The following is a 23391-nucleotide window of genomic DNA, read 5'->3' as shown; positions in this document are numbered from 1 at the left end:
AGAATAACCATTGTGAAATTCTACTAGTACTTGAAGTAAAAAGGGAAGCAATTGTTGCTTATTATTTAAAAAAGCTAAATATAGTTGCTTTTTTTTGATGCACAACAGTGAGTAATAAATGTTTCCCCAAGAATGCTCAGTGGGCTTTTTCATTACCTTGGGCACCCACAAGTAAGAGTCTTGTGAATTTGGGGGCTTGGAGCACTTCTGGTTTATAAGGTTGTTTTTCACTTACTGTAAAATCTTTGTGTAGCATATTTTGAAAAACTTATAAGAAGTTATATCAAATTAATCTCCAGATATGATCCCAATAGAGAAGGTTCAAGCCCATTGTTAGAGTCTTAGAGTACAGGTCTAGGCTGGCAGAATCATCAAGCTACTGAGCTGAGGGGCCCCAGAGCACTCTGAGCACTCAGGTTACACCAATAAATGTGACCCAAGGAAAATAAGGCCTGATGAATAATAGCTTTGCACACCATCAGAAAGACCACAGGCCTCAACCTGTATCATCAAGGGAGGAGTTAGCACCCAGTCTATCCCCATGTTGACCACTACAGACACAAGACAGCTCCAGCCCTTTTCCTATCCCCACCCTCAGCTTAGCCTTACCAATGGATTGGTCATGCAGTCTGTCAATCCGGAAGGCCTCACTGAGTGTCCCTGATGAAGTCAGGATGGTGTCAAGCTTGCTGGGAGCTGTACAGGACAAGGAGTTCATCAGGTTGAGCCTGCCAGGAGGTAGCTACTTGTTGAACTGCCTCACCTGTAGAGATCCTGCCCATTCATCCTTGCTCTGTGCTTCATTTACAGAGGATTCCACAGGCAACAAAGATTCTGGCCAAGAGTCGGAGTGTATTCCAGAATATACAGCGGAAGAGGAGCGGGAGGACAACCGGCTGTGGAGGACCGTGGTGATTGGAGAACAGGAGCAGCGGATTGACATGAAGGTCATCGAGCCCTACAGGAGAGTCATTTCTCATGGAGGTAGTGGAGCTCAAAACCAAACTAGGGTTCTCTGCAGCATGACATCCCTATCAATGTTGATGCCATTAGACAGTCAACATTCAGGGCACTGTAGAACTGTGTGTATTATTCATATGCAATTCAGTGAACACTGGAAAGCCTACTACACAAAAGTAACTTTCCAAGGTGAAAGATGCCTTTCATACCACATATGATAGCTGTCATCTTCTGTGCAAATTTCTTGAAAGCCACAGTTGTCCAATTCAATAGCGTCTGTATGGAATTCCTGTGGATTGCTTGTAGGGTTTTAACTGAATTGTTTTCAAGTCTGTTTTTGACATGGCCTGCAGTAAGAGGTGCTTTTAATTCCAGAACAATCTTTTGAATCCTCTTCAGAAGCTTTAGGAAATCTATGAGACTCAGGCTGGTCCCTTCCCCACCCTACCCTCACATAAAGTTTGCTTTTCTATAAACTCCATTACCTCTGTGCCTGACAGTAGCTTGCTCTAGCCACAGCCTCCACCTGCTTCATGAGGGACAAGGGAGAGAAAAAGCTCTGTTTCATATTTTCACTGCTGTTTTGGAACAACAGGAGCCTGAATTTTGGACTCACACAAAAAAAATAAATAACATGAGCACAAATGACACATTGAACATTGTCAACTTCAGAAAATATAAGTGGCTTTGGAGGCTTTTTTTTTTTTTTTTGCTGCTGCTGCATGCACAACTCTCCTGCAGCCCTGAGGCATCACCCTAACCACTCAGCTATTCTAGGAAAAGTGAAAGCTGACAAGGCAATTGTTCTGTCTTCCTTAACAAGGACAGGGGAATAAGTGTCTTGGCACTGCATTAAACCTCGAGCTTTGGTTTCCTATCAAGTAGAAGGATGTTTTGCTTTTTCCTTCCAAGTCCCCTTCACCACAGATTTCCCCCTTTCTGCCCCAATCATTGCTCCCTCCATGTATCAAGACCACCCAGGGCTCCCACCCATGACAGAGAAGGGAAACGCCTATGGGTGTTCCTGGCCCCGACCTTCCTTTTTCAATATTTGAGCTGAAATGGTAACATGGCCCTGTGAGAGCTCCTCTGAGAAGGACCTTGCCCACAGGCCTTTGGAATGAGAACAGGCTTAATCTTGCTCAAAATGACAGGCACCTGGCCATAGAGTCAATCCTGTTGTTCTTCTAATGAAAACCACAATCCGAAATTATCTAGATTTTCCCAGAAGATCCTTTACACCACCAGGTAATTTTGATTTGTTTGTTTGTTAGAAAAAAAAAAGAAAGAAAACAAAGGCTACTATAAACTAGCCTGTAAAAAGTAGAAGAAATGTGGAAAAGTGTGTCAAAGTGAATCAAAGTCGCCCAGTGACACTCCCTGTACATTTTTACCACTCAGGTCATAAATTAGTAGTCTCTTTGTGGTAAGGAAGGCAGGCTCATGGCTCCTGTGCTTTCATAAGGCCAAGTTCTCATTAGCTCAGCAGACTGGCCTGCTTATTCTCTCAACCACAGTGAAGCTGGGTGGATGGAGCCCATGGTTCTATTGCCTGAATCAGGATAGAGTGATTATCGTCAGCACACTGGAGTCCAAAAAAGCGACTGCCTCTGCCCATCATGTTCTTTGCAAAAACACCTGCTAGCTCAGGGATAACCTGGTTTGCAGTGCCCTTCCTCCCTGCCACCCCCTCCCACTGGCACTTGCTCCTCTCCGTTCCGTGTTGTGAGCTCCTTATTTGTCTGTGTGACCGTCTGGTTTGTTGGAGAGAGAAGGCTGCCTTCCCTCTCTGCCTGGCTCTGCCTCGGCCTTCTCCAGGTGCCGACCTGCATGATGTGCCTCTGGCTGCACCCAGCAGATCATGAGCGAGATGCCACCCCTTTCTCGACCCTGACCAGCCTTTTGCTCTGTAGGTAAAGACACTTCACACGTTACTTCTGAATTTGCCAAAGCTTTGCTGTCTTGGAAACTCATATCACTTTCTCAGACCTAATGATGACACTCCCTAGTTCTCAGTCCATTGAATTTGTCACCCTGGCTTCTGATGAGCATTTAAAAAGCAGCGCCCAGAGCAAACAGAAATGTCATTTTGGTGTCTGGCACTTTGCTATGAGAATGTTTTCTCACTCAGGCCAGAAAGAAAGTGCCAGCTGTCCAGTGCTCTGGACAGCTAGCTGGGAGTGATTAAAAGCACTGCTGAGGTCTGCTGCAAAGCCAGGCCCTGCAAGTGTCTGCGCCAGTTGGGAATATCTGTGTGTGAGAGCAGTATCTGAACAAATAACTCAGCCTTCAGCTTTGGTGACTTCATATGAGCTGTGGCCAGAGTCCCTGTACACAGTAGAGAAGAACAGAGTTCAAGCACCACTCACACTGTGACCTTGGTCATCACTTGACTCTCCTGGGCCTTGGTTACTTCCTCAGTAAGAAAAGGGTGATCTCAAAGCCAGTGTCACCTCCTGCAAGCCCACGAGTAACAATCCTGCTATCTGCTTATACAGAAAAGCAAGGAGAGGTCTGGGTGGTTTGGATTAGCTCACAGTGTGGGGTCACTTTGAGGCTAGAACTGGCATTTTGGAACCTGAAGCAGGGAACACAATTAAATAGCCAAGGGCACTCATGCCAACACGTTGTAACGAGGAGCCTCCTGTCTTGTGTTTTTACTTCTCATTCATTATAGGAGACTCAGGTAACCCTCTGCCGTGTTGCTGGACAAATGACCCTGGAAAGGTTGAGGAGAAGAGTTGCAGGCTGGTGTGTGTGTGTGTATGTTTTGGTCACGCCTGTGGCATCTTTCCTTCTCTCTCCATTCCATTTGCTGGCCAGCAAACTTGTGTTCCGTCCCTTTCATGCCTCTCTGTCCTGCCTCAGGTAAGGTTTGCATCGTTGCTTCTGAGGGTCCCAGGAGACACCACGGTGGGATAGCTCACACACCTCAGCACATACACTCTGAATTCACCTCACTATTATTGAGAAGAAAGTCTGATAAAATACATGGTCTAAAAAGCCAAACTTCACTTGCACTCTGCACTCGCTGACAGGGAACTTCACTTGAGTAAGCTGCATATTTAGCATAGAAACTGGATTAGCTGACCTCCTTGGAGGCACTGGCAAAGAACAAAATTCAAATGGTCCCATTCATTCACGTTATTGCACTTTGCCAGCAGTCGCTGTCTGGAATGGCTCCAAAGCCTGACAGTGATGGCATGGCTCTCGGTTTAGAAGGAAAACTTTCATGACAAGATCTTTCTTTTTCTCTTTCCTTCCTTACACACTACATCTCCTCATTGCCTTCCCTTTCTTTTGCCTCTTCTCTTCCTACAAATCCTCTGCCCACAAATGCAAAATCCATCATTTGTCAATGTCAGTGATTTCTATAGAAAGAGCCATTCCCAACTTAGTCACTGATAAGGACATGGTAAGTTGACCATTCAGTATTCCTTTGGCTAAATAAACTCAAGCAAACGCATTACTACAACATTCCAAGGACAGACAGCAGTAACAAAAAGAGATGAATTGTCATTTAAGATCATTTCTGAAGTAGTTTATAAACCTCAGTCTTTCCTTAAAAAAAAAAAAAAGACATTCTTAGAAATTCTCTAGAAATAGAAAAAGAAATCAAACAAACTGAGCAGTCACAATCTCGAAATGATCCTGACACCCTGGAGCCTGACATTTACATTTAAAGTTTTTAAATTTAATTTTCATTTTTATTATAGTTGATTTACAATGTTGTCTTAATTTCAGGTGTATAGCAAAGTGATTCAGTGATACATGTTCTTTTTCAGATTCTTTTCCCAAATGGGTTATTACAGAATATTGAGTAGAGTTCCCTGTGCCAGACAGTAGGTCTTCATTGGTTGTCTGTTTTAAACATAGCAGTGCATACATGTCAATTTCTCCTTTATGGCTGTTAGCATTTGCCTTACATATTGAGTTGCTCGTGCATTTGGTGTATATATAGTTACAGCTGTTACATCTTCTTGGATTGATCCCTTGATCATTATGTATTGTCCATCTTTCTCTCATAACAGTCTATTTTGTCTATCAGTATTGATTGCTTCTCCACTTTCTTTTGATTTTCATTTGCATAGAATACCTTTTTCCTTTCAGTCTATATGTGTCCTCAAGAGCCGAAGTAGGTCTGTTGTAGATAGCATTTATACATGCTTTGCTTTTGTAACCATTCAGCCAGTCTATGTCTTTGGGTTGGAGCATTTAATCCATTTACATTTAAAATTATTATTGATATGTATGTTCTTATTGCTATCTTGTTAATTGCTTTGGATTTGTTTTTGTAGGTTTTCTTTCCTTTTTTGTTCTCTTGTGATTAGATTGCTATCTTTAGTATTGTATTTGGATTATTTTTTCTTTTTTGTGTGTTAATCTATTGTAGATTTTTGGTTTGCAGTTACTATGAGGTTTTGATATAGCAGTCTCTCTCTCTATATATATATACATACACAAGGTTGGTTTAAGTTGCTAGTCTCTTAATTTCAAATGCATTTCCAATATCCTGCATTTGTCCTCTCCTTACAGTTGCTGGTTTTGTTATATTATTTGTGTGTGGATCATTTCATACCTTTACTGTATGTTTGTCTTTACTGGTGAGCTTTTCCATTTGTAATTTTCTTGCTTCTTGTATTGGCCCTTTCTTTTCTGCCTGGAGAAGTTCCTTTAGCATTTGTTGTAACATGGGTTTGGTGGTGGTGAATTTTCTCAACTTTCGCTTGTCTATAAAACTTCTGATTTCTCTACTGAACAAGCCTTGCTGGGTAGAGTATTCTTCATTATAGATTTTGCCTTTTACCACTGTAAATAATGCTGCCAGTTCCTTCTAGATTGCAGTTTCTGCTGAAAGATCAGCTGATAACCTAATGGGGATTCCCTTGTATTTTGTTTATTGCTTTTCCCTTGTTGCTTTTAATATTTTCTCTTTGTCTTTAATTTTTGTCAGTTGGATTAATATGTGTCTTTGAGTGTTCCTTCTTGGGTTTATCATGTATGGGACTCTCTGCACGTCCTGGACTCTGAGTGTTTCCTTTTTCATATTAGGGAAGTTTTTGGCTATTTTCTCTTCAAATATTTTCTCAGGCCCTCCCTCTCTCTCTTCTCCTTCTGGGACCCCTATAATGTGAAAAGTGTTTGTCACTCAATCGTGTCTGACTCTTTGCAACCCCATGGACTGTAGCTTGCTAGGCTTCTCTGTCCATGGAATTCTCTAGGTGAGAATACTGGATTGGGTAGCCATTCCCTTCTCTAGGGAATTTTTCTGAACCAGGGGTCAAACCTGGGTCTCCTGCATTGTAGGCAGATTCTTTTTTTTTTTTTTTTATAATTTTTTATTTTTTTTTAAATTTTAAAATCTTTAATTCTTACATGCGTTCCCAAACATGAACCCCCCTCCCACCTCCCTCCCCACAACATCTCTCTGGGTCATCCCCATGCACCAGCCCCAAGCAAGCTGCACCCTATGTCAGACATGGACTGGCGATTCAATTCTTACATGACAGTGTACATGTTATAATTCCCATTCTCCCAAATCATCCCACCCTCTCCCTCTCCCTCTGAGTCCAAAAGTCTGGTATACATATCTGTGTCTTTTTTCCTGTCTTGCATACAGGGTCGTCATTGCCATCTTCCTAAATTCCATATATATGTGTTAGTATACTGTATTGGTGTTTTTCTTTCTGGCTTACTTCACTCTGTATAATTGGCTCCAGTTTCACCCATCTCATCAGAACTGATTCAAATGAATTCTTTTTAACGGCTGAGTAATACTCCATTGTGTATATGTACCACAGCTTGCTTATCCATTCATCTGCTGATGGACATCTAGGTTGTTTCCATGTCCTGGCTATTGTAAACAGTGCTGCGATGAACATTGGGGTACATGTGTCTCTTTCAATTCTGGTTTCCTCGGTGTGTATGCCCAGAAGTGGGATTGCTGGGTCATAAGGTAGTTCTATTTGCAATTTTTTAAGGAATCTCCACACTGTTCTCCATAGTGGCTGTACTAGTTTGCATTCCCACCAACAGTGTAGGAGGGTTCCCTTTTCTCCACACCCTCTCCAGCATTTATTGCTTGCAGATTTTTGGATCGCAGCCATTCTGACTGGTGTGAAGTGGTACCTCATTGTGGTTTTGATTTGCATTTCTCTAATAATGAGTGATGTTGAGCATCTTTTCATGTGTTTGTTAGCCATCCGTATGTCTTCCTTGGAGAAATGTCTACTTAGTTCTTTGGCCCATTTTTTGATTGGGTCGTTTATTTTTCTGGAATTGAGCTGCAGAAGTTGCTTGTATATTTTTGAGATTAGTTGTTTGTCAGTTGTTTCAGTTGCTATTATTTTCTCCCATTCAGAAGGCTGTCTTTTCACCTTGCTTATATTTTCCTTTGTTGTACAGAAGCTTTTAATTTTAATTAGATCCCATTTGTTTATTTTTGCTTTTATTTCCAGAATTCTGGGAGGTGGATTATAGAGGATCCTGCTGTGATTTATGTCTGAGAGTGTTTTGCCTATGTTCTCCTCTAGGAGTTTTATAGTCTCTGATCTTACATTTAGATCTTTAATCCATTTTGAGTTTATTTTTGTGTACGGTGATAGAAAGTGATCTAGTTTCATTCTTTTACAAGTGGTTGACCAGTTTTCCCAGCACCACTTGTTAAAGAGATTGTCTTTACTCCATTGTATATTCTTGCTTCCTTTGTCAAAGATAAGGTGTCCATATGTGTGTGGATTTATCTCTGGGCTTTCTATTTTGTTCCATTGATCTATATGTCTGTCTTTGTGCCAGTACCATACTGTCTTGATGACTGTGGCTTTGTAGTAGAGCCTGAAGTCAGGCAAGTTGATTCCTCCAGTTCCATTCTTCTTTCTCAAGATTGCTTTGGCTATTCGAGGTTTTTTGTATTTCCATACAAATCTTGAAATTATTTGTTCTAGTTCTGTGAAAAATGTGGCTGGTAGCTTGATAGGGATTGCATTGAATTTGTAAATTGCTTTGGGTAGTATACTCATTTTCACTATATTGATTCTTCCGATCCATGAACATGGTATATTTCTCCATCTATTAGTGTCCTCTTTGATTTCTTTCATCAGTGTTTTATAGTTTTCTATATATAGGTCTTTAGTTTCTTTAGGTAGATATATTCCTAAGTATTTTATTCTTTTCGTTGCAATGGTGAATGGAATTGTTTCCTTAATTTCTTTTTCTACTTTCTCATTATTCGTGTATAGGAATGCAAGGGATTTCTGTGTGTTGATTTTATATCCTGCAACTTTACTATATTCATTGATTAGCTCTAGTAATTTTCTGGTGGAGTCTTTAGGGTTTTCCATGTAGAGGATCATGTCATCTGCAAACAGTGAGAGTTTTACTTCTTCTTTTCCAATTTGGATTCCTTTGATTTCTTTTTCTGCTCTGATTGCTGTGGCCAAAACTTCCAGAACTATGTTGAATAGTAGCGGTGAAAGTGGACACCCTTGTCTTGTTCCTGACTTTAGGGGAAATGCTTTCAATTTTTCACCATTGAGGATAATGTTTGCTGTGGGTTTGTCATATATAGCTTTTATTATGTTGAGGTATGTTCCTTCTATTCCTGCTTTCTGGAGAGTTTTTATCATAAATGGATGTTGAATTTTGTCAAAGGCCTTCTCTGCATCTATTGAGATAATCATATGGTTTTTATTTTTCAATTTGTTAATGTGGTGAATTACATTGATTGATTTGCGGATATTGAAGAATCCTTGCATCCCTGGGATAAAGCCCACTTGGTCATGGTGTATGATCTTTTTAATGTGTTGTTGGATTCTGATTGCTAGAATTTTGTTGAGGATTTTTGCATCTATGTTCATCAGTGATATTGGCCTGTAGTTTTCCTTTTTTGTGACATCTTTGTCAGGTTTTGGTATTAGGGTGATGGTGGCCTCATAGAATGAGTTTGGAAGTTTACCTTCCTCTGCAATTTTCTGGAAGAGTTTGAGGAGGATAGGTGTTAGCTCTTCTCGAAATTTTTGGTAGAATTCAGCTGTGAAGCCGTCTGGACCTGGGCTTTTGTTTGCTGGAAGATTTCTGATTACCATTTCAATTTCTGTGCTTGTGATGGGTCTGTTAAGATTTTCTATTTCTTCCTGGTTCAGTTTTGGAAAATTGTACTTTTCTAAGAATTTGTCCATTTCTTCCACGTTGTCCATTTTATTGGCATACAACTGCTGATAGTAGTCTCTTATGATCCTTTGTATTTCTGTGTTGTCTGTTGTGATCTCTCCATTTTCATTTCTAATTTTATTGATTTGATTTTTCTCTCTTTGCTTCTTGATGAGTCTGGCTAATGGTTTGTCAATTTTATTTATCCTTTCAAAGAACCAGCCTTTGGCTTTGTTGATTTTTGCTATGGTCTCTTTTGTTTCTTTTGCATTTATTTCTGCCCTAATTTTTAAGATTTCTTTCCTTCTACTAACTCTGGGGTTCTCCAACTCTTCCTTTTCTAGTTGCTTTAGTTGCAGAGTTAGGTTATTTATTTGACTTTTTTCTTGTTTCTTGAGGTATGCCTGTATTGCTATGAACTTTCCTCTTAGCACTGCTTTTATAGTGTCCCACAGGTTTTGGGTTGTTGTGTTTTCATTTTCATTAGTTTCTATGCATATTTTAATTTCTTTTTTGATTTCTTCTGTGATTTGTTGGTTATTCAGAAGTGTGTTGTTCAACCTCCATATGTTGGAATTTTTAATAGTTTTTCTCCTGTAATTGAGATCTAATCTTAATGCATTATGGTCAGAAAAGATGCTTGGAATGATTTCGATTTTTTTGAATTTATCAAGTTTAGATTTATAGCCCAGGATGTGATCTATCCTGGAGAAGGTTCCATGAGCACTTGAAAAAAAAGTGAAATTCATTGTTTTGGGGTGAAATGTCCTATAGATATCAATTAGGTCTAACTGATCTAATGTATCATTTAAAGTTTGCGTTTCTTTGTTAATTTTCTGTTTAGTTGATCTGTCCATAGGTGTGAGTGGGGTATTAAAGTCTCCCACTATTATTGTGTTATTGTTGATTTCCCCTTTCATACTTGTTAGCATTTGTCTTACATATTGCAGGGCTCCTATATTGGGGGCATATATATTTATAATTGTTATATCTTCTTCTTGGATTGTTCCTTTGATCATTATGTAGTGGCCTTCTTTGTCTCTTTTCACAGCCTTTGTTTTAAAGTCTATTTTATCAGATATGAGTATTGCCACTCCTGCTTTCTTTTGGTCTCTATTTGCATGGTATATCTTTTTCCAGCCCTTCACTTTCAGTCTGTATGTGTCCCTTGTTTTGAGGTGGGTCTCTTGTAAGCAGCATATAGAGGGGTCTTGTTTTTGTATCCATTCGGCCAGTCTTTGTCTTTTGGTTGGGGCGTTCAACCCATTTACGTTTAAGGTAATTATTGATAAGTGTGATCCCGTTACCATTTACTTTATTGTTTTGGGTTCGAGTTTATACACCCTTTTCGTGTTTCCTGTCTAGAGAATATCCTTTAGAATTTGTTGGAGAGCTGGTTTGGTGGTGCTGAATTCTCTCAGCTTTTGCTTGTCTGTAAAGCTTTTGATTTCTCCTTCATATTTGAATGAGATCCTTGCTGGGTACAGTATTCTGGGCTGTAGGTTATTGTCTTTCATCACTTTAAGTATGTCTTGCCATTCCCTCCTGGCCTGAAGAGTTTCTATTGAAAGATCAGCTGTTATCCTAATGGGAATCCCCTTGTGTGTTATTTGTTGTTTTTCCCTTGCTGCTTTTAATATTTGTTCTTTGTGCTTGATCTTTGTTAATTTGATTAATATGTGTCTTGGGGTGTTTCGCCTTGGGTTTATCCTATTTGGAACTCTCTGTGTTTCTTGGACTTGGGTGATTATTTCCTTCCCCATTTTAGGGAAGTTTTCAACTATTATCTCCTCAAGGATTTTCTCATGATCTTTCTTTCTGTCTTCTTCTTCTGGGACTCCTATAATTCGAATGTTGGAGCGTTTCATATTGTCCCAGAGGTCTCTGAGATTGTCCTCATTTCTTTTAATTCGTTGTTCTTGTTTCCTCTCTGATTCATTTATTTCTACCATTCTATCTTCTATTTCACTAATCCTATCTTCTGCCTCCGTTATTCTACTAATTGTTGCCTCCAGAGTGTTTCTGATCTCATTTATTGCATTATTCATTATATTTTGACTCTTTTTTATTTCTTCTAGGTCCTTGTTAAACCTTTCTTGCATCTTCTCAATCCTTGTCTCTAGACTATTTATCTGTGATTCCATTTTGATTTCAAGATTTTGGATCATTTTCACTATCAATATTCGGAATTCCTTCTCCGGTAGATTCCCTACTTCTTCCACTTTTGTTTGGTTTGGTGGGCAACTCTCCTGTTCCTTTACCTGCTGTGTATTCCTCTGTCTCTTCATCTTGGTTATATTGCTGCGTTTGGGGTGGCCTTTTTATATTCTGGGAATTTGTGGAGTTCTCTTTATTATGGAGCTTCCTCACTTTGGGTGGGGTTCTATCAGTGGCTTGTCAAGGTTTCCTGGTTAGGGAGGCTTGTGTTGGAGTTCTGGTGGGTGGAGCTGGGTTTCTTCTCTCTTCTGTTCAACAGGATCATGCAATGCAGTGCAGGGGCTGATACGCAAAAGCCAAAAGCTAATCCCTTTATCATTTAGGCATAACAGTATCTCAGGCTCCAGGGTTTCTTCTTCCTGAAGTCTAATCCCCTGAGATAACTGCCATTAATACACTGTGATTGTCTTTTCATGAATCCCTTCATGCATTCACTTGTCTGAAGCAAGGTTCTGGAGTGACATCCGAATGTGCACAGAGGAAAGCAAGGAAACGGCGGCAGATTTCACTCCCCCTGTAGGCAGATTCTTTACCATCTGAGCCACCAGGGAAGCCTGATAATGTGAATGTTGGTGTGTTTAATGAATGGCAACCCACTCCAGTATTCTTGCTTGGAGAATTCCATGGACAGAGGAACCATGTGGGCTGCTGTCCTCATTTCTTTTCATTCTTCTTTGTTTATTGTGTTCCCCGGGAGTGATGTCTACCATTCTGTCTTCCAGCTTACTTGTGCATTCTTCCTCGCTTACTCTCCTGTTGATTCCTTCTAGTGAACTTTTCATTTCACTTACTGTTCATCTCTGTTTGTTCTTTAAAGCTTCTAGGCCTTTATTAAACATGTCTTGTACCCTGTCTGTACCTCCATTCTTTTTCTGAAATCTTGGATCACCTTTACTATTACTACTTCGAGTTCTTTTTCAGGTAGACTGCCTATCTCCACTTCACTTAGTTGTTCTGGCACTTTATCTTGTTCCTTTGTTTGGAAGATATTTGTCTGTTTTTGCGGTCATCTCCATTTCTCCACCTGAGCCACCAGGGCAGCCCCTATTCCAGATGCAAGATTGCAATTCCTTTTGGTTCTGGTGTCTGTCCCTTGGTGGGTGAGCTTTGTCCAGGGACTTGGGCAGGCTTCCTGGTGGGAGGGATTGGTGCCTGCCCACTGGTGGGTGGAGCTGGGTTTTGTCCCTCTGGTGAGTAGGGCCATGTTAAGGGGTATATTTTTAGCTAACTATCTGCTGGTGGGAGGGGCTATGTTTCTACTCTGTTGGTTGTTTGGCCTGAGCATACAGGTTGCTGAGTGGGCCCAGGTCTCAGTTCCAAAATGGTGACCTCCAGGAGCGCTCATACCAATGGGTATTCCCTGGGATGTCCACCACCAGTGTCCTTACCCCACAATGAGCTACTGCCAACCATGTCTCCCCAGAAGATCCTCCAAGACCTGTAGGTAGGTGCTTTGCCCTGGGCCCCAAGGCACATTAAACCGTGTGTGTTCTCCCAGAGTGGAGTCTCTGTGTCCCCTAGTACTATGAAACTGCTATTCTGAAGCACCACTGGCTTTCCAAGCCAAATGCTCTGAAGGCTCCTCCTCCCAATACCAGACCCCAAACTGGGGAGTCTGATGTGAGGCTCACTACTCTTACTCCTGTGGGAGAACCTCTGCAATATAATTATTTTCTAGTATGTGGTTCACACACCCAGGAGGTCTGAAATTTGATTATATTGTGAAAGAGTCCCTTCTACTGTCTCTTGTAGCTTCTTCTTTGTCTTTGGGTGTAAAGTATCTTTTTTTTGTGGGGGGGGGTGGTAGATAGGATTGAGTCTTTTTTGTTGATGGTTGTTCAGCAAGCAGTTAGTTGTGATTCTGGTGTTTTGAGAGGAGATGAGCTCAAGTCCTTCTACTCTGCCATCTTGTCTCTGCCTCTTCTGATGTCTTCAAAAGGATGCTTTTGTACTTGTATTTAAGATGGATTCATTGTGTCTATTTTCTCTTTTAATGAACTCTCTTTTTCATTGCACTGAGCCTTAATTGCATATTTTAGTGGAGTTAGGATTAATATCATTAAGCCACCCTATCCTTTGTGGATTTCTATTCAGTTATGAAACTTCCTAAATGAAATTATTTGTGGAACAAACACTTCTTGTATGAAAATATATCTCCTTATGCCATTTTCCTTCATACCACCTCCTTTAAAAAATTGGCAAAATACCTACATATTGGAAAAGATGGGACTAAAGCAAAAAATCCAGAGGGAAGGTACTGCAGTCCTGTTTTGCAAACATGTTGCATCAGGTATACACTTACATAGGTAGCATCTTCTAGGATATGTAGCATTATCTGCAGCAGCCTCAAATTAGTAATATACACAAACCCATAATTTGATGTATTTTTAGTTGGTATCACTTCTTCCCCCACCTCTTTTGTGGCAGAGTCATACTCTCTATCCTTGTAGAAAACATCTCATTAAACTGCTTTTCGAGAGTTAAGCCCATCCAAATCTATATCTAGCCAGTATTTTACTGCCTTGTAATCACCAGAGGGGTATTTAGAGTTCTGAAAAAATGAAACACGCCAAATTCTGATCAGTCAGGCTTCAGGGTGTGTTCTGTCCTCCCACTCAAAGCTTTGAGGAAATCTCTAATGTTTCTAAAGCCTAGAACTATGTTATATGATACAATCACAAATATTTTAAAATGGATGTTAAAAAATAAAAGTACAGTGCATTGCTTCCATTTTTAAGTCTGAAAGACACGTGCGATTCTATAGACAAATTTGTAGAGACTTGACCAACATCTGCCACATGTTTCAAAGATGAGTTTTCAAGGAACACAGAGTTGACTACAACTAGGACATATTAAAAAGGATCAAATGGAATCTCTCTCTTAGCAGTTAAAGGAAAGAGTGTTATCTAGATTAGCTTTTTTATTATATAAATTAGAAGCCCTTAAGTCAAAAAGTGTTGCCTCACCATCCTTTGTTTTCAAGTTGAACATTTATAACCCACTTATACGACTACGTACAATACATATAATCATCCATAATACGTGGGTGCCCTATATATGCAAATACATTCACAGTATGTATTGTATCTTAACCACTGCAAGATAATTATATATGTATATACTTATAGAAGTATATAGTCTTTATAATAGTCACTGATGCCATCACCGACTCGATGGACGTGAGTTTGAGTGAACTCCAGGAGTTGGTGATGGACAGGGAGGCCTGGCATGCCGTGATTCATGGGGTTGCAAAGAGTCGGACGTGACTGAGCAACTGAACTGAACTGAAAGATATATCTAATACATCCACATACATACACTTGCCAAGGCTTCCAGATTTATCCTTCAGGTTAAATAGTATCTTGTTCAGAGTTTCAGTTGGTCACAAATGTCTTTTTGTTTGTCCCCCAGGATACTATGGGGACGGCCTAAATGCCATCATTGTGTTTGCCGCCTGCTTTCTGCCAGACAGCAGTCGGGCCGACTACCACTATGTCATGGAAAATCTTTTCCTGTGAGTGATGCTTACAGTAAAATGCTTTGAGTTAATGTCTGTGGGGATGCATTGGCAGATAGAACATCTTTAATAAAAGGAAACAGATGATGTAGAATTTTCTAAGCCTTTGATTAAAAGTCAATGAAATCTGTATCAAGGAAAATTGCTCAAGAGACTGAAAGCTTCAGAGGAGCTGTTTTGTTAGGGGAATGCACTGAAAACAAAATGAACACAGTTTGGCCCGTATTTTAAAATTTTGTAACATTTTTTTTGGGTGAAGTGTTATTTTGGTTCCCTGATAACATGTTCTTAGTCAGCTGATAATAACCTGACTTCATTCATATCTGCCTTTATTTAATCTGACTTGTCCTTTAGTATACAATAGCATTGCTGATATTTTTGAAAGTTGGGTTTCTAACCCACAGATTTTTCAAGTGTACCTGCATTAAAAAAAAAAAAAGATAACTGTGCAAATAAATGAGTAATACTCTCAGAGAAGTGATCTTAAGTAACTGCATTCTTCTCAAGAAGAAGAGGTAATATGTGCAACCATTCTTAAATGTTATGCACCCTGTAATTTAAATATTATATAATTATGGTGAAATAAGATGAACTCTATCATGTGGGAACTGAAAACACTTCTCTTCCTTCCTGTGATCAGATACGTAATAAGTACTTTAGAGTTGATGGTAGCTGAAGACTATATGATTGTGTACTTGAATGGTGCGACCCCAAGACGGAAGATGCCAGGGCTAGGCTGGATGAAGAAATGTTACCAGATGATTGACAGACGGTATGTGGGGCTCCATTAGCTAGTCACTATTTTGACTTCCTCAGTAGCTCCCATCTCCAGTGACCTTTTAGTTTACCAAAAATGCAGTCACTATTTAGGAACACTGAATTAATGCTGATTTGAGATAATAAATTTTAAAATATTAATCAAAGTATCACTCAAATTTTAAATAAAGCAAATCTTCCCCAGATTTTGTTAAATGTTACTAATCTCAAACTTGGCGACAAGCATTCTAAAGTATGCTTATGCTATTGCCATATGGAGGTGCAATTTGAGCTGATAAATCAACGTCCATGATTCTTCACTGGTATCGTGGGCCTTGCTGCCCTTTTTGTGCACTAGCAGTATTGCAACTCAGGCAACCCATGTGCCCTTATTTCAACATTCACTGTTAATTCTGGGCCATTTGGTGACTGTGTGTGCCCCTTCCTCAAGATACATCACTTCTATTCATACTGGTTTTATTAGAACCAAACACATTGTTGCCATATACAGGAAAACTGTCATAATAAGCATACAAATTTATGATGTCTTCTATAGTGTGGCTTTCTCTCGGATGTGGCTCCCTGCAAAGCAACATGCGAGTGCTCTGATATAGTAACTAAAATCGGTTAATCATCCAAACATACATACAGTAGCATTGCTAATGCTGAAAAATATGCCAGGATATCCAAAATGTTAATATGAAGGCCAAATAACCACATGCTTTCATCATACACAGGAAGAAACCCAGGCTCAGTAGAACAGGGTATTCATTTCAAAATATTAAAAATAATGCTGACAAAAATGAATAGCATCGTGAAACAAAAATATGCCATGATGGTTATAGATTTATGCACTTCAAGAGTATGACCGTTCTATTTTACATTTATTTCTGTGGGAAAATAAGGTTTGAATTATGCAAGTTTCAAATTATATCTCAAAGGCATTCTTTGTATTAATCATTGCATTCTATACCTGCCTACCAGATGACAGTAACTTACATAAGAACTTCCTAATATTTATATAAATATATATACACACACACATACTTTAATTCCCATTCAAAATACGTTATGAGTAATTTTTTTCTTTTTCAAAACAGGTTGAGGAAGAATTTAAAATCATTCATCATTGTTCATCCATCTTGGTTCATCAGAACAATCCTTGCAGTTACACGACCTTTTATAAGGTATAGTCATTATTACAGTAAAAATACTAGTTTTTTAAAGTATGTAATTCATTGTTCCTCTACACAAAAATTCATAAACCAAGAGAGTATTTAGGATAATATGTTTTGCCTCTGTCTTTCCTGAAAATATACTTTGGACTGCCCAGCAAGAGACTCTAAGATTGAGTATATTTTCATAGTAATTACTTTCCCCCTATAATTATAAAACATGACCTCTATATTGCTTGCTATAAACACAGAAAATGAAATAGTGAGGTTTCCATGCCATATGACAAAAGGGAATAGATGGTAGTATTAAAGAAATAAAGGCTTTCCTGATAGCTCAATTGGTAAAGAATCCACCTGCAACGCAGGAGACCTGGGTTCAATCCCTGGGTTAGGAAGATCCCCTGGAGAAGGGAAAAGCTACCCCACTCTAGTGTTCTGGCCTGGAGAATTCCATGGACTGTATAGTCCATGCGGTCTCAACAAGTCAGACACGACTGAGCGACTTTCACACACATTAAAGAAATATGGTATTTTGTAAAGAATCAAAGAGGTGGAGTACCATGACAATGGAAATTGAAGACACATCAAGGACAGAAACATAAGCCAGACCGTAATTGTTTTGTTTCTTCTGAACAAATACCATGTAGGTCACCTAAAGTGAGTTAAGAGTCTGTACAGCCATTTTGAGAGCTTTGTTTTGATCATCCATGAGGCTTCTTGGTTTAAATTCACTTCAAATCAGTAAATATTTGTTCATCATCTATTTTGTGTTAGATGCTATATAACATTACATTTTGGGGATGAAAAGAAAAGTAAGATATGCCTCTTACATAGTAAAACTGAGACAGTTAAATGAGAGGGACACTATAGATTTTCTAGAAAGCTTTAAAAAATAGAATAGGGAGGGACAAGATAGGGGTATGGGATTAAGAGGTACAGACTACTAGGTATAAAATAAATAAGCTACAAAGATACAGTGTACAGCACAGGGAAAATAGGCACCATTTTATAATAACGTCAATGGAGTATAGTCTATAAAAATAATGAATCACTAAGTTGTAAGCCTGAAACTAATATAATATTGTGAATCAACTATATATCAGCTAATTAGAACTTGCCTAACATCAAGATACAAACTATATAAACTGAAAATTTTCTGTCTTAGTGTTATTAATGAATCTGTAAGAAAAATTCTGATCACTTCACTTCTGGAGAAAAAAGTAAAGGTTAAAATCTTTTATATTTTTTTATTACTATATTATTTTATTGAAGTATAGTTGGCTTACCATGTTTCAGGTGCACAGCAAGGTGATTCAGTTATACATATACACATAGTTACTTTTCAAATTATTTTCCATTATAGGTTATTACAAAATATTGACTATAATTCCCTGTGCTGTACAGTGAGCCTTTGTACCTTGTTTCATATCTATTTTTTTTTATTAGAAATTGCGCGTTCTGTGCCTTCCAGAATCTCCTTTTTTTGTTCTGTGTTCACTTATATTTATTTAGCATTCCCATCTGCTACTTCCAACAACTGGGTAGCAGGATTCAACTAGCTTTCCTCTGGCAGAAGAGCTCTTTAAATTACTTTAAAGCATAATACAAGCTTTTAAGGTATATTTTTAAAAAAGCTACTAATTTTAAGATTAGCAGAAAATGCTTTGACAGGCACTAGGAATAAATGTACAATGAAGAGCTTATACAAACTTTTAATGAGTAAAAAAGCAAACATTAGAATTGATATTGACTCACTGATGCTTGTTTAATAATTCAGCTCTATTTTAAAATAAATATATTTCTCCTTGGTAAATATTTATTATGGTGAGTATGAAAAAGAATTCTAATTCAACATTTATTTAAGGAAGTTTCAAGATAATAATAATTCCCTTCTCTAGGGGATCTTCCCAACCCAGGGATCAAACCCAGGTCTCCCACATTGCAGGTGAATTCTTTACCAGCTGAGCCACAAGGGAAGCCCCAATAATTAAAACCAAAATAATTAAATTATAGCAAGTAGTGTTGTGGTAAATTACATATAATAATGGTTTACATTTATTGAGTACTTACATGCATTATTTTATTTAATCCTAATGGTGATGTTCTGAAGGAGGCACTGTTTACTATTTCTGTATTGTAGGAAAAAAACCCTAAGGTTAAATGAGGTCAGATAAATTGTTCAAACCAGGAGCCAGCAAACCATTCTGTAAAGAGTCAGATATTAAATATTTTAAGTGTTATGGGTCATACAATTTCAATCACCACTACTTAGCTCTGCCATGGTAGGACAAAAGCCATAGATAATGTGTAAATAAATAAGTGTCCCTGTGTTCCAATAAAACTTGATTTATGAACACTGAAGTTGAATTTTCTGAAATGTTTTACATGTCACGAAATAGTCTTAATCATTTTACAACCATTAAAAAAAGTGCAAAACCAGTCTTAGCGCAAAGATATAAAAAACCAGTAATAAGTTGGCTTTGGCCCACAGGCCAAGTTTACCAACCCCAGGTCTATGGTAACATAGCCAAGAAATGATAACTCAGGCTCTGAACCCAGTGTCTACCTAATTCTAAAGAACACATATTTCAAGTACTTAAACATTATGTTCTACAGTTTCATCATATAAAACCCTGTTTAAAGATCCCTCTGTGAATCAATCTATATCAGCGTAACAAAATTTTTGACCTGAAAAAAGAGGTCACTAAAATGTATTATAGGTCTTTTCACTGCTAAAGGGTAACACCTATGATACAGGTATATAGCAAATGTTTTTTTTAATTCATGTATTTTTAAACTGAAGTATAATTAATTTACAATGTTGTGTTAATTTCTGGTGTACAGCAAAGTGATTCAGTTTCTCATATTCAGATACATATTTGTAACTAAATATGAAAAAGAGTATTTTTTTCAGTTACATATTCTTTTTCATATTCTTCTCCATTATGGTTTATTGCAGGATACTGACTATAGTTCCTGTGCTGTAGAGTAGAACCTTGTTGTTTACCTGTTTATTTCAATATAGTAGTTGGTATCTGCTAATCCCATCATTCTAATTTATCCCTCCCTCCTCAAGTTCATTTTTTTAAAATGAATTGTCTGTCTGTGTCAAGCACTGGGTTAGGTGCTGCAGGTTGAGAAATTAAATAGCTCAGTTGATTTCCTCAAAGAAGTCACAGCCTGGCAGCTGACTCAGGTAGACAAGAAGGCAGCTACAATACAGGTACAAAGGAAGCTGAAGAGGGTGATAACTCAGAGTGAGGGTGAGTTTTAAGGTAACGGGTGAAGCATGAAGACAGAGAGTCTGCATCAAGAGAGGCTTTCCAGAAGATTGCATCCTCAAGGTGAGTTTTAAAGAATAGGATTGGCTAGCTAAAGCCTGGTAGAGGAAATAGCAGATACCAATACACCAAGAAGAAAAAATATTCTTTTTCATATTCAGTTACAAATACGTATCTGAATATGAGAAACTGAATCACTTTGCTGTTTAGAAAACTGTACATTCCAGTGTGGAGGTGTCCTCCTGGCATGACTTCTTCTGCCTTCTTATTCTACCCCCTTCATTTTTTAAATCAAAATCTGAATTTAGCTCAGAAACTCCAGAGGAAGGAAGTGGCCTAATGTGTCATATCGTTAGTAGTGTGTGTTCACCCAAGGCTTATCAGGACTTGAAGTGACTGTTCACAAGCCACAGCCAGTAGCCCATAGTCAAAACTGCAAGTAAAATGTGAAAGCTGGATGTATGCAGACGTGACCTTGACAGCATCTTCTCAGTAGACTGGGGAGGCCTCTTCATTAGAGACCATTCAAGGGAGTTTGATGCCTGATCAAGTTCCCTTTCAAATGGAATGATATATTTTTAGAATTAGTTTGCTATTACACTAGTAATACAAAAATGTCACCTTCTTATAAAACAGCCAATCAGTATAGATAAGTGGCACCTTCTGCCACTGACTGAAGGTGAAATCGGGGCATATACTTAACTCCCTATGTCTAAATTTCCTTATCTTTAAAAAGAGAATAATAATAGTACCTACCTCATTAGGCTAATGTCTAAATTTCCTTATCTTTAAAAAGAGAATAATAATAGTACCTACCTCATTAGGCTATCACAGAAAATGAGTTAATATGTGTGTGTGTTAGTCACTCAGTTGTGTATGACTCTTTGTGACTCCATGAACTGTAGCCTGCCTGGCTCCTCTGTCCATGTGATTCTCCAGGCAAGAATACTGGAGTGGGTAGCCATTCCCTTCTCCAGGGGAATCTTCAAAATTCAGCGAATGAACCCAGGTTTCCTGTATTGCAGGCAGATTCTTTACCATCTGAACCACCAGGAAAGTCCCAAGAGTTAATATATATTAACCGATTAGAATAGAGTCTGGCACATAGTAACTACTCAAATAATATAGCTATTCTTCTAAGTAAGAGTGCTGGGGGCAAGGTGATAAGGATTTTCAAGAAGAGGCAGAAGTCTGAGGGATGAAGGAGTGACTGAAATCTTTTTTCTTTTCTTTTCTTCAAGTTCCAAATTCAGTAGTAAAATTAAATACGTCAGTAGTTTAGCAGAACTCAGTGGACTGATCCCAATGGATTGCATCCATATTCCAGAGAGCATCATCAAGTAAGTCCTGATGGTTTTGAAGACTTGGTAAGAAATACTGCCTGTCTGGAGAAGGAGATGAGAAAATAACTCACTCCTGGAATAAGGGGAAATGGCTTATCTTTTGTTTTACATTTAAAACAAATAATAAATATTCTCCAATGAATATATTTATTTTCTTATAACCTAGAGATAACTGTTCTGTTCTTGCAGATCTACTTTCATGATCTTCTATGGTGTTATTGAGATTTGCTCACTTTCACCTTCAATTTACTACCATTTGGGGGAAAGCATACATTTAACACTAATCAGTGTATTTGTTACCTCTGTCTTGCATGCCACACAAAAGGTAGATTTTGTACATTGCCTGGATTTCTTCATTGCCTTATATAAAGTAATTTATCTGCTTGACCCAAGGGAAAGAGAAAAAAGTTACCCCTTTCTCTGATTTCTTCATGGTTGCCTCCAGGTGAAAGATAAAGCAGAGTGGTGGGTGGTGCAGTCAGGAATGACTCAGTACCTGGTAAATAAAGTCTGTAGGTAGAAAGCATGGATACTTAAAGTTGTAGGATTATGCTGCAAAAATAGTAAAAATAAAAAGTCAACTGCTTGGAGCTGGGGCTTAAAAATGTGATGCTGGAAAATGAACCCTCCTAACTGGTTAATTGTTGCAAAGAACTATCGTTTACTGTCGACCATGTTTTTCTTTCACTATGTCTAATTTACTGGCTTTCTGTGTGATTAAAAGTGGGAGGAAGGTAACCATCAACTCAGAGAAAACAGTCAAGGATACCCTATCTTCCTCAATAAGATGGAGAACAGAATGGACCTCCCAATTCGGGCTTCCAAAAGAGAATCCCCTCACTTAAAAAAGGCACAGAAACTGGAAGGAAAAGACTCCCATTTAATGTGTCTCTCCTGTTCTGGGTACAAGAAGTGCTCTAATGATATCCGTTATTTAATCCTCACAGTAAACGCCCTGTTTACACATAAGAAATGTATTTAGGAAGGAGATATTTACTTATGCAAAGTAGAAGCAGGAACAAGGAAGAGATGGAACTAGAATTTAAATCCAGGTGAGCCTGGAACCAAAATTTCCAGATTTCTTTACCTCTTGTAAAATACCCAACTAAATAATGCGTATATTTAGATAAATATAAGGGGTATATTTAGATAAATAAAATATCCATCTAAATAAATACCCATATCCTTCTGAGGCAACGCTCAGAAGTAGCTGCAGTTTGGTTTTCCTGCATCCCAATATCAGGTATGAACAGAAGATACAGATTGGGTTGAGAACTGCCAGTTGGCTTAGCTGAATCAAGCTGAGCGTGCATAAGCTCCTAATGGTGGATGTAATCCTCACTGGCTTCCTAGAGTCCCCAGACTAGCACAAGTCACAGCTCTGGCCTGCTGCCTCAAAAAGAAGGCACCCCATCTCCAAATAAATTACTAGCGTACCCACCTCCTATTATGCAAAAGATGACAAGGATATTCCATCTTCAAGTGGAAATGAGCACTGGCCACTTTCTAAGTGAGTATGCTTCCCCTCAGTGTGGCCCTGGGAACAAGAGAAGAGAATGTGCTTTGGAGGATCAGCATTAGATTTGAATGTTCTCCCCAGCTTGCCTCTCTGAGACTTCAGGAATCCTATTTAGAACTCGCCGAGTCTCAGCCTCAGCATCTGTAAAATGAGAAAACAAGGAGCAATTAATTCATGGCAAGGTCCTGAGAACAGAATGAGAACCATGAACATTAAGCACTGAGGAGCCACCTGGCACAAAGTTGACAAGCCAGAATGTTATTTATTGTAATTGTGTTGCTTTTCAGTTCAGTTCAGTTCAGTTCAGTCACTCAGTCGTGCTGACTCTTTGCGACCCCATGAATCACAGCACGTCAGGCCTCCTTGTCTATCACCAACTCCCAGAGTTTACCCAAACTCATGTGCATCGAGTCGGTGATGCCATCCAGCCATCTCATCCTCTGTTGTCCCCTTCTCCTCCTGCCCCCAATCCCTC

General features: G+C 38.8%; 1 protein-coding gene across 6 annotated transcripts in view; it reads left to right on the top strand.

Annotated features, from left to right (window-relative positions):
* PRUNE2 (prune homolog 2) overlaps positions 1–23391 on the top strand; it is a 301538-nt gene that overhangs the window by 261811 nt on the left and 16336 nt on the right. For 4 of the 6 annotated variants that reach the window (XM_013965997.2, XM_013965993.2, XM_013965996.2 and 1 more), the window contains exons 12-17: positions 811–984; positions 3638–3646; positions 14737–14839; positions 15483–15614; positions 16699–16785; positions 21296–21394. In XM_013965997.2, coding sequence (XP_013821451.2) covers positions 811–984; positions 3638–3646; positions 14737–14839; positions 15483–15614; positions 16699–16785; positions 21296–21394 — 604 coding nt within the window. The remainder of the gene's footprint in view (positions 1–810; positions 985–3637; positions 3647–14736; positions 14840–15482; positions 15615–16698; positions 16786–21295; positions 21395–23391) is intronic. The other 2 variants (XM_005683795.3, XM_013965995.2) reach the window with 1 other exon arrangement.

Source organism: Capra hircus, chromosome 8 (assembly GCF_001704415.2).
Source record: "Capra hircus breed San Clemente chromosome 8, ASM170441v1, whole genome shotgun sequence".
Classification (NCBI taxonomy): domain Eukaryota; kingdom Metazoa; phylum Chordata; class Mammalia; order Artiodactyla; family Bovidae; genus Capra; species Capra hircus.
Note: the sequence above shows the minus strand (reverse complement) of the source record. Positions and strands in the feature narration are given on the sequence as shown.